Source organism: Cupressus sempervirens, chromosome 11 (genome assembly GCF_028749045.1).
Source record: "Cupressus sempervirens isolate cs-2001-9-10 chromosome 11, ASM2874904v1, whole genome shotgun sequence".
Classification (NCBI taxonomy): domain Eukaryota; kingdom Viridiplantae; phylum Streptophyta; class Pinopsida; order Cupressales; family Cupressaceae; genus Cupressus; species Cupressus sempervirens.
The window spans coordinates 224,712,902-224,726,186 of NC_143128.1; the positions used below are offsets into that span (position 1 = coordinate 224,712,902).

At 34.7% G+C, this 13,285-nt stretch overlaps 1 protein-coding gene across 1 annotated transcript; it reads left to right on the plus strand.

Moving 5' to 3' along the window:
* The first annotated feature begins 7,641 nt into the window (after positions 1-7,641).
* On the plus strand, positions 7,642-11,887 carry LOC149528974 (putative pentatricopeptide repeat-containing protein At3g25970). Its single transcript, XM_089810985.1, has 2 exons — positions 7,642-7,894; positions 8,058-11,887. The coding sequence occupies exons 1-2, from the start codon at positions 7,818-7,820 to the stop codon at positions 10,432-10,434; spliced, it is 2,454 nt and encodes an 817-aa protein (XP_089667111.1). The 5' UTR covers positions 7,642-7,817; the 3' UTR covers positions 10,435-11,887.
* Positions 11,888-13,285: the final 1,398 nt, after the last annotated feature.

Here is a 13,285-nt window from a genome sequence, read left to right on the forward strand (position 1 = left end):
TTTAATATTCTCTAGGAGAGGCTTGTTCAGAATTTCTAACACATACCTTTGGATGAACTCTTAGATTAGCAAATTTATATAATTTATTTTTACATGATATAACTTTACCGACTTGGGTAATGATATCTCTTAGAAACTATCTAAAGTGTAAGTTTGAAAATGACACTTCACAATACAAAACATAGTATTAATGAGAAGGACCTTCAAGAAGAAAATCAAATGTGTAAGTGTAGTGCTCGCCCCTTGTTTACATTTTGTTATTATTACCAAACTCTTTTAGGCGAGTTTATGCTTGATGATTAGTAGCATTATCTTTCACATTATCAGATACTATTTCATATTTAGTTGATTTTATGATGAGACTACTTGGTACTATTTACTTCATGTATGCATGATGATGATTATTACAGTGACTTATGTTATTGATGATAATTAGTTAAATGGATTATTAAATGTGTTTTCTTATGGATACTTACCCCATACTGCATGTGTATGGTGTGCACGTATATTTTCTTTATGTATGGCATTTTTGATGTGGTTAAGGAAGGGAGTTGTAGTCAGTTGCTAGTTAGGATCTACATGATGCACCACTTCCTACCATTGCCTGTTTAGCTTAGTATATATGTGTTTGTACATGCATGGATTTTATGCAGATTGTAGGTACCAAGTATCGACTGCCCTGAATTCCCAGGATGAGCATACCGTATCACAATATCTCAATGGTAAGAGAGGGGAGATAAATTCTTGAATCCAAATCCTAACCTTTAAACCCATTTGTCCTAAAAAAATTGGCACAAGTATCTAAGATTTTTACCTTTCGAATGCATCATGTGATGTAAATTCGTGATTATAACCCTTTAGTTTGATCTTGTATGTGGTTTTCTATTATGGGTTTTCATATTTCATCCTATAGGTCTTTAGGTGATTTTCTATAAATTAAGTCAAATTAAAAGATTAAATTAATTATTTAATTTAATGAATTTTTTTATGATATTTTAATATTTAACTATATTTAATTAATTGGAAATTAATTAAATAAAAATAATTAAATTTAAAGATAAAATTATAAGTTTAATTTTAGAGCGTAATATTTATAATAATATATTTAGGAGATCATTTTTAAATAAATGTTAAATATTATTATTACTTAAGTTAATAAATATTATATCAAGTAATGCTTCAAAAATAAATTAAAGAATGGAAAAGATATTAATTTATTAAAGAGTTTTAAGATTGCATAAAGTATGCATGAGATTAAAATTTAATAAATTAATTAAAAAGAGAAGTCCAGTGAATTTAAATAAATATATTTTATATTTCCATAAACGTGCATGAAAACATAAAAGAAAGATAATAAAGAGTTAAAGAGTTGTGAGCAAGGAGTCCTCTTGGGTGATCGCACAATTAATGTCTCAAATTTAGGAGAGAACTCCTTATCAACAATTGAGGGTTCAGTTTCAAGGGACTAAAGTTTTGGGAAGGACCACAAATTTTGGAGAAGGAATTTTTAGGGAGAAGGTTTTGAGAGAAGAAATTTCTCTCACAAATATTTTGGGTGTTTGTGATTTTAACATCAGAACCAAGTAGATTTTTGTATTTTGATTCACCCAGTTAATTACATTTTTTATTATTCATGTCTTCTTCGCGATTGTGAATTGTTTGTTCGAATTTCCCTATGATGAATCTTTCAATATTATATTTTGGATTTAATGGAATGCTTGTGAATTTCTTCTGTATACGTGGATATTAAAGTATCATTAAAACCCTCTTCCAATAGATTTAAAATGGAAAATTAAACGGGGAAGGGTTTGAACAAAATATAAATTTTATATTGAAGATTTGACTAGTTTTTCGTATTTTTCCTATTAGAGAATTATTGGAACTTTTATTAAGAAATATATATAATATAATATTGGGAGGAGAGGTGGGTTTTACCCCACCTCCCCCCTTACCTTGTCAACGGTTTTAACCTGTCACTGACTGCAGGGTATTGCGACAGTGACAATATAGAGTACTACTGCGACCGTAGGCCCTTGCGGTAGTCGCAGGGTGGTCGCATGCCATTTAAAGGTCGGCGGGCCTTTTAAAAACAATACACTTTGTTTATATGTTAATTTTTATAAATTTGCTTTTTAATTATTATTTTAAAGAATAATTGTTATTGATAAGTTAATTTATTAATTATTAATTAAATTATTAATTAAATTTTAAATATATTTAAATTTAGTTAATTTTAATTAATGAATTTATTAACAAGTTTGTTAATTATTATTAGTTAATAAGATATTAGATTAGTTGGTTATTTTCTTAATTATTAATTAATTTAATTAAAATTAGTTTAATTAAATTTAATTAATAATGAGTATTATTTAAATGAAGCTATAAATTTATTTTATTATTATTTTAATAATTTAAATAAATAATTACTTCTTAAATCATTTGGAATAATTGACTTGTAATCGAATAGGGGTAATTGTACTTTTTATTCAAATATAAGAAATGAGTTAATTTGTAAGGGTTAAAATATAAAATTCATAAGTTCAAAAACTACATTGAAAACAAAAATTGAAACCTTACTATTAACTCAATTATGTGTTTTTCAAAATCAAACCAAACTATGAAACTACTATGTTATCTGTATGTTGTCTATGTTTTGGGTTTGGGTTCACTAGAGTATTGACTAGTTTTAAGACGTCTACCAAAGGCTTGGGAATTTTGTGATTGTGGTATTATGTTGATTTGATCTTTGATCTTTTAAACTTAACCATGGTAATGTGTTGGTACTCTTTGATGAGTTTGATTATATTGTTAGTTATTATTTTTAGTGTTATTATGGGATAACAGGATGAATGTTATGACATACTTGACTTAACCATTTTGAGTCTTTGATCAGTATTTTTAGGATACTTTCCAAATGCTTGTAGAGAATTGATGGGTTATTGTGTTTTATCTTTTGATGATTTCTAGCCACTTGTATAGGACTAAGGGAAATATTATGATTATTTGCTTTGTGATTTTATGAGCCCAGGGTAGGTTATCTATATGTAATGTTGGGAAGTGGCTTGCAATGGAGGCTAGGTCCCTTAGTGGCTACTAGGATAACCCATTATAAGTTGTTTAATAAGTGAAAACACTACACTAAATGAGAGTAAAATGAACATAATAAGAGTCTTTGTATGTTCTCGTCCATGTCTCGAGTGCTAGTACAGACTAAGATGGGAGTAGAGAGAATGCTTGGTTGTGACTATGCATTGTTAGTATGCCTTGTCAGTACGAGAGGATACTAGTGCCGCATAGAGTCACTAGGGGGCCAAGGTCAAGTTAGAATGCTAAGGTAACTCTAGTGTTGATTCGTGTGATGACACTTTTCCACTTACATAGTAGGTTTCTTACATGTCTGTGTTTTCCTCTGGGTCTAGATGTCGATTTATCTTGGAACCTTTGAGTTAGATTACTTATAGAGTGTCTTGGACTTAGATATTACTTTTAATTTTTGGATTGATATCCTATTTGGGACTTGAGACTATCTCCTTAGCATAGTGGGAGTGGGCCTTTTTGGGTTACCACGTGGTTGGGTGGTAGTGCATTTTTTACTCTTACCATTGAGATCTGTCCGCTGTTGCCTTGGCTAGAGTTTCTTTGTCTTCTTTTCCTTTTATTCTATCTTTGTGTATAATGATGGATGGCTATATCCTTATGATGGATGATGTCACTTGTTGTATTCTATATGCTTCATGGATCCAAAAGGGATGATGTAACCTATTTTTATGAATGTATATTCTTTCAGCCTTTCATACCCTGTGACATGTACAATGGATGATTGAGCATTTTGAATTTTATTGCCGAGTGGCATTCAGAACAAATGTATATTATTTAAATGGACTTGGACTTATAACTATTCTTTCACGAGGATGTGGAATTTATTAGACTTAGTATTATTTAAATTTAAATGTGATTCAACGTCTTGGGATCCTTAAGGAATGTAATCTGTTATGTTTTTTTTGTATGATTGTATGTTATTCCTTCTGCTACTTAATGTTTGATGTGTATGCTATTCTTGTAGGATTTGAGCAAAAGTGCACAACAAATCCACAAAGCCCAAGAAAACCTGCATGTAGAATACCTGTCACGGAGAAGAAAAAGATAAGAAGAGGCAAGGGTTTGATCTGAAAAACTCATACGAAGAAAATATTATTCAATGGATCTTCATAATGAAAAATACAAAGAGATCAATAATTATAAAGGAGATTGAAACTCGAAAAGGGTAACCTAAAGCCTAACAAAGCTAGGTTGCACAATATAATTAATAAAATATTAATTATATGCACCTACAAGATAGCTTAAGAAAACTAGAGTAATAGGCAACTTAATTAATTAAATCAAAATGATTTAATTAATAAGTGCAAACAAATAATTACTCTAACACCCCCCCTTAAGCGAAGCTTAGGAGGTAAGCTAACCTAGCACAACTATGAAAACATAAAATTGGGTCTCGACAACAAGGCCTAATCAGGTACCCAATTACAACAAAATCTCTATAAAGAGGAGAAATAGAAAAAACTACATGGGAAAAATCCTACTCCAAAAAGAGATAGCAAAGAATGTTCTAGAAGAAGGAACAAAGAAAGATCATGAAGAGAACCACTGAAGCATGAAAAGCCGCAAAGCTCTGTTGAAAAATGCTGATCTGTAGAACCTCCATGGAAATAGAAGGCACAAACTGAGCGTGTCTATATGGTAGATGATCCATCTCACCGAAATGTATAGGTAGCTAGCCACTACAGTCACCTAGTATGTAGGATCAGGTACTAAATACATAGCTCACACTAACAAACCATTGAACCAAGGAAACATAGAACAACAATATAACCCCCCCTTAATGCAGACAGGGTGAGGTGACAGACAACTGAAAAGATGGGCCAAAAATCTCCTACAACACAGGAACCAAACACATCAAGAGTGAGGTAAAGACACCTATAAAGGAACGTGCCATCGACACTACATGAGGCAAAAGAGAAACAGGGCCTATAAGTAGGAAACAACTATCCCCCCATGGCACTTTATAAAATAGTGCGAGTACAACGAATCACAATGATGAAAAGGATCTCGAAACGCAAGAGTGGCACTTTATCTCAGTGCGTTGCATAAAGATGCTTACAATGAATATCAACAATGATTAGAAAAAACATAAGGCTGAAACAATAGATGGTAGAGCCCAAAACAAAGTATTTGAAGCAACAAAATCGATCCTCAGACTTGAAACAAATAGGATATCCACCAGAATGCTAAAATGCAAAAGATTGAATAGGATGTTTCTATAATAGAATTTGGAACAACAACCAACATCACTAGAAAGAGCATAGAAAGAGCTTTCTAGCGATATAAAGAAGTCCAAAATCGGAGATCGGATGCTCAAGATACGCCTCCAGGAGTGCAAAATAGAACATCTAGCTTTGACTACCAAAACATGCAACCAAACTACATCAAAACCCAAAAATACCTATACCATCATCTCCGTCTCGAAACCAGCTTTCTGATGCATTTTTCAGATAAAAAAAATACGTCCGTATGCTCAAGTTATGGAAGAAAAACCAATAGGGCCTCTGAAAATGCATGAATTTTTATTTTTTTAATAAAAAAAACAAAAAACAAAAAAGAAAGGCACCACCCCTGCACCACTGGCAGAGTAGCGGTTGGGATGGCAGGAGGGCGGAGGAGCCTCTGTTGAGCAGAGCGGCGGTGGGGCCGCAGCAGGCGTTGCCGACGGAGCTGTTGCAGGCCACTAGCGGACCGCCAGCGGTAACCACTAGTGGTTCCGTTGTAGCTAATTAACCACTGCAGCTAAAAAACTATGAAATCATTTTTTTTTGGTGATTTTTAAATTTTTTTCCTCGATCTTCGTGCTAGGGGCCATACGACCCTGTTCGGCAAAAAAAGGTTGCCTCCCAGATCAACATTGTCCAAATCGAACAAATTTTATATCAAAACGGGGGTTTTGAAGCCTTATGAATCCATCCGTGAGGTGTGTTTGGCCTCAAGCTGCTCTGAAAATTAGTGACCCCCTTGTTCTCTCAGAAAAAGCCTGAAAAAATATCAGATTTGATCTGCCAAACCCTTGTTCTCCCTTTTTCTTGAAACACCAAACAAGCTACAACAGATCTGGCTCTAATACTATGTAGGATTTGAGCAAAAGCGCACAAAAAATCCACAAAGCCTAAGAAAACCTGCATGCAGAAAACCTATCACAAAGAAGAAAAAGATAAGAAGAGGCAAGGGTTTGATATGAAAAACTCAGACGAAGAAAATTTTATTCAACGGATCTTCATAATGAAAAATACAAAGAGATCAATCCTTATAAAGGAGATCGAAACCCAAAAAGAGTAACCTAAAGCCTAAAAAAGCTAGGTTACACAATATAATTAATAAAATATTAATTATATGCACTTACAAGATAGCTTAAGCAAACAAGAGTAATAGGAAACTTAATTAATTAAATCAAAGTGATTTAATTAATCAGTGCAAACAAATAATTACTCTAACAATTCTTTCTTTTAAAAAAAAATGTTCGGCAAACTTGGTAAAACTTTAGGTTAATTCTTTTGGATCCTTGGGCGGGGCGTTATAGTAAGCCTGCAAATAATAGACCTATCTACACATATCTCAATAAGAAAATCAAATACATATGCCTGCAAATAATGTACCTATCTCCACATAATGCATGTGTCATATTGTAAAATTTCTTAATTAGGCTTAGCAAACTTAAACATACATGAGACATCTTTTAGCTAACCCTCTAATTGTTTCAATCTTCCAACCCCAATTTTTCCCAATTCAATTCAGTCCATTTATAAAAGTTGAATTCATTATGGATTCCTCTTTAGAGAACAAAATAACAATTTTTTTATAGTCAATATTTTATTCAACTTGATCATGAAGCTAGAATGCCAAGATTTTACTTTGAACCTATTTGGTATGCTTTGGGTTCTCTTCCTCTTTTTCAATGTTTTGAATATGGGATTCATTGTCTATAATCATTCCATCATTCATTTCTCCTTCCATGTCAAGTGCCTCATTCATCATTACTATGTCACTACTCAATTTTGATACTCGACTCTTGTTAATATTCTTGGCTTCATATATTAGTCTCATCTACTCTCTTTCCTTCCTTTTCTAGTAGTCTTTCCTACACCAAACTATCTAATTCCACCCCAAACCATTTGATGCATATAGCCTTCTATTTTGTTCCCTTCACGACATCAAAACCCTACTTAAACATTGTTTAATCTTTTTTCTTTATCCTTATAGTGCTCAAGTATTCATTTTTCAACTCTCACACTCCACTTAATCTAAATTCGTCATCACTACTACCTATAAAGGTTTAGTATGGTTACAATTCATTCACTTATCTCCCCTTCTCCCTTATAATGATAATAGAAACGTCTCTAAATTTTATTCAAATACTTTAAAAAATTAAAATTTTAAATTATGATTACATTTACAGATTTAACAATATTTCATTTTCGAAGACAAATACTTAGAAAAATCAAAGTCAAAGTCAAAGTTCAAAAACCATATCAGGCATAAAAATTAAGCTGATCTATATTCAACTAACCAAAGAATAACCATCTAAAGTCCTCTTCCACCAATTGAACCTTTATTAATCAAAACCAGCATAGACCTTTAAAATTTTAATCTGATTTACTATTACATACTCTCTCAAAAGGAAATGTTCGATGATGCTGTCTGCTAGAGATTGATGTAAACTATTCGGATATGCAAGCTGAAAGTAGTACCCTTTTAGTTTTTTGATCTGTTAAATGTCATGTGGAGCCAAGGCACTGAAAGAACACAAAGCAGGACCAAGTTCATTTACAAGGCATCTATCAAGTTCCAGGTAACTTCTTTCTATATTTATGATTATCATGAGGTTTTATTTCATTTGAACACAATGCACGTCGAACTATTGTACTCCCCATAGGCAATACCAACATGATATCTTTAACTTCAATGCTGCAACTGAAAACATTTTTGAAATTTAATGTTCAAAAAAACCGTAGGCACATGCTCAAACATGCACATTTAGATTTTTGGAATCAAACACACCCTTTCGATTCGATGCAATACGGTATTGAAGAAAATGTTGGATTTATTTGGACTGTCGCTCTGCCTGAGGAAAGCCTTGGAGAAATAATCAGTAAGGATCAATCCAGAATCGTTAAGAGCCAGCCTTTAACTAACTCTTTGGAAGAATTCAGTAATGGACAGAACCCAATTGAAATTAATGATGGCCGATTCTTAAATGCAAAATTTAGTAAGAAGTATCGAACTGAAAAGTCCAGAAGGTTCGAACATGTAGATCATATTGGTTTGGGTACGGACATTTTCTGTAAAGAAGACATAATGAAGCAAACCCTAGATGCTATGCAACATTTTGGCATTGGGATGCAAATTAGAGCATATGCTGAGCTTCTTCAGGAGTTTGCCAAGGCAAAGGTCTTGGCAGAAGGGAAGATGGTTCATTCCCACATGATCAAAACTGGATCATACCTTGACACTTTCGTCTCAAATCATCTGGTTAATATGTACGTCAAATGTGGTAGTTTGGGAGATGCACGCCTAGTGTTTGAGAAAATGCCTAAGAGAAACGTTGTCACGTGGACTGCTATGATTGCTGGATATGTGCAAAATGGGTGTGGCAGCATGGCCATTAAACTCTTTTCCCAGATGCTGGAGGCAGGTGCAAGGGCAAATCAGTTCACCTTTGCCAGTGTTCTTACGGCTTGTGCGAGTGTGGCAGATTTGGGATATGGTAGACAAGTTCATGTACACATGATCATGTCTGGATTTGACTTGAACGTATATGTTGGAAATGCGCTTATTACCATGTATGCCAAGTGTGGAAGCATGGAAGCCGCGAAAACATCATTTGATGAAATAGCTGAGCCAAATCTTATTTCCCAGAATGCCATAATTGCAGGTTATGTGCAACATGGGTTTGATTGGGATGCCTTGGCAGTTTTTTCTCAAGTGCAACAGTTAGGCATCGGAGCAGATGAGTTTACCTTTGCTAGTGTTCTTGCAGCATGTGCGAGCTTGGTGGCTGTAGAGCAAGGGAGGGTAATCCACGCCCACATAGTGAAATCTATGTTTAAGTCGAGCATCTTTGTTGGGAGTTCCCTTGTTGATGTATATGCAAAATGTGGATATATAACAGATGCATACAAAGTTTTTGATAAAATGCTTGAAAAAGACAGAGTCTTGTGGAATTCAATGATTGCAGGGTATGTACATAATAAGCAAGGGGAGAAGGCCATCAAACAATTACACCAAATGCAACGGGAAGGCATTCAGCCTGACAAGTTCTCATTGACAAGCATCCTTGGTGCCTGTATATGCATAGAAAATCTTAATTATGGAAAGCAGGTACATGCCTACACAATTCGAACCAGATTGAATTCAAATTTATCTTTAAATAATGCCCTCATCAACATGTATGTCTCGTGTCAGTGCATAGATAATGCAAAATTAGTGTTTGACAAAATGGCAGAGCATAATATAGTCTCCTGGACTGACATAATAGTTGGATATGTTCATGAGAAACATGAGGAGGAAGCTCTGAAAATATTTTGCAAAATGCAGCAAGCAGGTATGAAGCCGAACCAGTTCACATTTGCTACCATTTTTAGTGCATGTGGTAGCTTAGCAGCTCTAGAAAATGGAAAGCAGGTGCTTGCTCAGGCAATTAAGAGTGGTTTTGTTACAAATGTATGTGTACGAAATTCTATTATTGCAATGTATGCTCAATGTGGAAACTTCGAGGAATCAAAGAAAGTGTTCAATGATACACCTGAAAGAGATGTTGTCACATGGAATGCAATAATATCAGGATGTGCTCAGCATGGACATGGCAATGAAGCCCTGCAGCTTTTTGAAAACATGCAACTTCTTGGTGTGAATCCGGACTCCAGAACATTTGTTTGTGTTCTTTCTGCATGCAGACATGCAGGCCTGTTGAAAGATGCTCGTCATATCTTTGATTCAATGATTTGTGATTATAGAATCATACCAAGGATAGAACACTATGCGTGCATGGTTGATCTTCTTGGCCGTGTTGGCCAACTTGATCAAGCAATGGACTTTATCAAGCAAATGCCAATAGAACCCAATGCTTCAATGTGGCAGACATTGATTGGTGCTTGCAAAGTCCATGGAAATGTTAAACTAGGAAAACATGCCGCAGAGCATATGCTTGAACTGGAACCACAAGCGGCAGAAACATATATTTTGCTATCAAACATCTATGCTGCAGCTAGAAGATGGGATGATGTGGCATACGTGAGAAATTTAATGAATGAAAGGGGTGTGCTTAAAGATCCAGGATGTAGTTGGATTGAGGTTCAAAACAGGGTGCACATATTTACTGTTGGCGACTGATGACATTCCTGGATTAGAAATATTTATGACAATTGGAGGTCTTGAGTAGACAGATGGAGACAGGGTATTGGCTAGATTCAAACCTTGTGTTTGATTGGTGCTTGCAGGGCCCATGGAACCATCGAACCAGGAAAATGTCATAGAGAGTATTCTGGAGTTGGAACCACAAATAGAAGGAACATATATTCTGCTATCAAATATGATACTGCAGCTGGAAGACGTGACATAGCAAATTTGAGGAATTTATGAAAGTGAGGGATGTGATAAAAGATCCAGTTGTAAATTGGTTTGAGGTCCAACAGAGGGCGTAGCTATTTACTGTTAGGGCTCAGTCTCATTCACTGATGGATAGTATTTATGATAGTTGGAGTTGTTGAGTACACAAATGGAGACAGCATATTCCCAGACACAAACCTTGCATTGCATACCATGCAAGAAAAACAAGAAAAACACATGTTTTATCATGAGAGTAAGTTGTTACTTGACTTTGGGCTTATCATTACACGTCAACCAGTTCTTATGCACATTATCAAGTACCTGCATTTGTCTTGACATTTCCACAGTACCTCCAAGTTTTGAGAACGCGCTATCTTTATATGATCAGTAAGGTAGTGCAGCTTAAAATTAAAGGAAAGATACATGAACTTGAATTACACTCTTTTACTTGTTTAATGAAAGAACAAGTTGCAAGTATGTCAGAGACTCACAAGTTTGGTAAGATCTTTTGTTTGAAAAGGATATTCATCACTACCATCATCACTGTCACTGAAGGCTAGCTGAAAAGTTTCTCAGAACCATCGTCTTTGAAATATCAAAATTGAATGGTAAGATTGGTGTCAAACTGCTTCTCACTACCAGTTTTATCTTTATTCCCTTTCAAGTTCATTTGCATGCGGTAACTAGATATTGCACGAGACAGAAATAAATTTAGAGGTAAACTAATCATATGTCATTGATCTTCATACAATGTCAATGTGTGGAGGGTATGCCCTGAGAAGCAAACTAGGGATGGAAGTTGCAGTTCATAACTTTTACTATTGTTCAAAGAATTTTTTTTGTAAATCAGTTGCTTTAACATTTACATGAGGACATGGAATGCTATGAAGAAACTGTGAGCAACCATGAAAAATATCATATTTTTATCTTGTGTGAGGAGGAAATTTATGATTATCTATGAGTTGAGGCAGACTCTATCAGGCTACATTGACTCCAGGGCCCTCTAACAAGGTCCTCACTCTGGGTATAGCAGCAGATTAAGTCTTGACAAATAAGAATTTAACGATTGGAGCTTGTAGCTTGCACTTTCCCATATAGATTCTTTTGAATTTGATTGAGTTCTTGTGAAGTACACTCCCGGCTTGTTTGTAGCTTTTGATGGTGATTCTCAAGAATAACCTTTTCTCTGTAACATGCTATACCAGCAAAATGAATCAGTCTTGGACTTCATGTTGAACTGAGCTGTGTTAAATTCTCATAACTCTGACCATGTTAAATTTCTCAATAATCCAATTATAGATCAATTGCACAATAAATTCATAGAAAGAAACTCAATCTGATTTATTAACAGTGTTACACGGGGACTCACACCCCCCTCCCAAACCTCGGAGTACCCATCCCCTAGACGTCCCCGCACTGGGTAATTACTTACCCAAGTACCCCCACCTCCACTTGGTGCAGGAGCACCCAAATAAAGATATTTTCTTGGGATGTGCCCAGACCATTGTGGGGTCAGTTTTCCTATTCTGTAATGATCTAGAACATTTTGTAAACCATTTTGGCCAGATCTAGAACATTCTGTAAGCCGTTTTGGCAAGAGATCTCTTTGGGTCGGTTTTCCTATTTTGTAATAATCTAGAATGTTCCGTAGACCATCCTAGCAAGTATAAATAGAGTTTTTAGGTTTACGTTTAAATTTTTTTTTTTTGCATAAGAAGTTATGGGGAGAAGAAATCTTTAGGAGAGCAATTGTATATACTGTTCATTTGATTAATCAATTAGAAGAATATTGTTATCTATCTCTTTCTGGTGCTGGTTCCTTTTGTTTTTACTTCCGTTGAGTTGATCTCTGGATCACCACCATTCAACAACCATGCTACTGCTAGTATGGGGACTTGGATTTCTATTTGACTTTTTCCTTTTGAATGTTACTATTGGGTATGTAATATGTTACTATGTTCAATGTTCAATGGTTCTAGTTCATGTTAAAATTTGGTTATGTTCAAGTATTTTAATTTGGTTTGTTCTACTGAAACATCATTTCATAACAAGCATTTCAAGTTCTATATGTATACTATACAACACTCCTCCTTGTCTCGTCCTCCCCTTGCCACCGTCCCTTGGCTGTCCCCTCACCATCCTGAAAATGAAGCCCATTTCCCCCCCATCCTGGAAACTCATTCTAATGTCCCAACGTCCTGCCATTCCAACGTACCCATACTGGGGTAACATTGGATTTATAACAATTAATACTCTACGTTAATTAATAGAAGCAAATAGCGGAAGCATAATAACAAAAGCCAATCAGATATAGACAATAACACAAATATACCTAGGAAACCCCAGCTTAAGGAAAAACCTACACTGTTGGATCTTCTATTCAGCCTAACAACAAACTTTCTCTTCCAAAATACAATAGAATCCAATTCAATATCAGTTTGCTTCTGCAATCTTACATATATAGAGCCTAGCTGGTTCACTTAGCTTTCAAGAAAAGAGTGTTTTCTTGATTTCTTAGGATTTAAACCATATATAAAATCACTTCTTGTTTTTCTCAAACTCACAAACTTAGAAATATTCTTTTAAAGAATAAAAAAAGAGTTGTTGCTAAATATCCAACTCAAGTTGTTGTAAA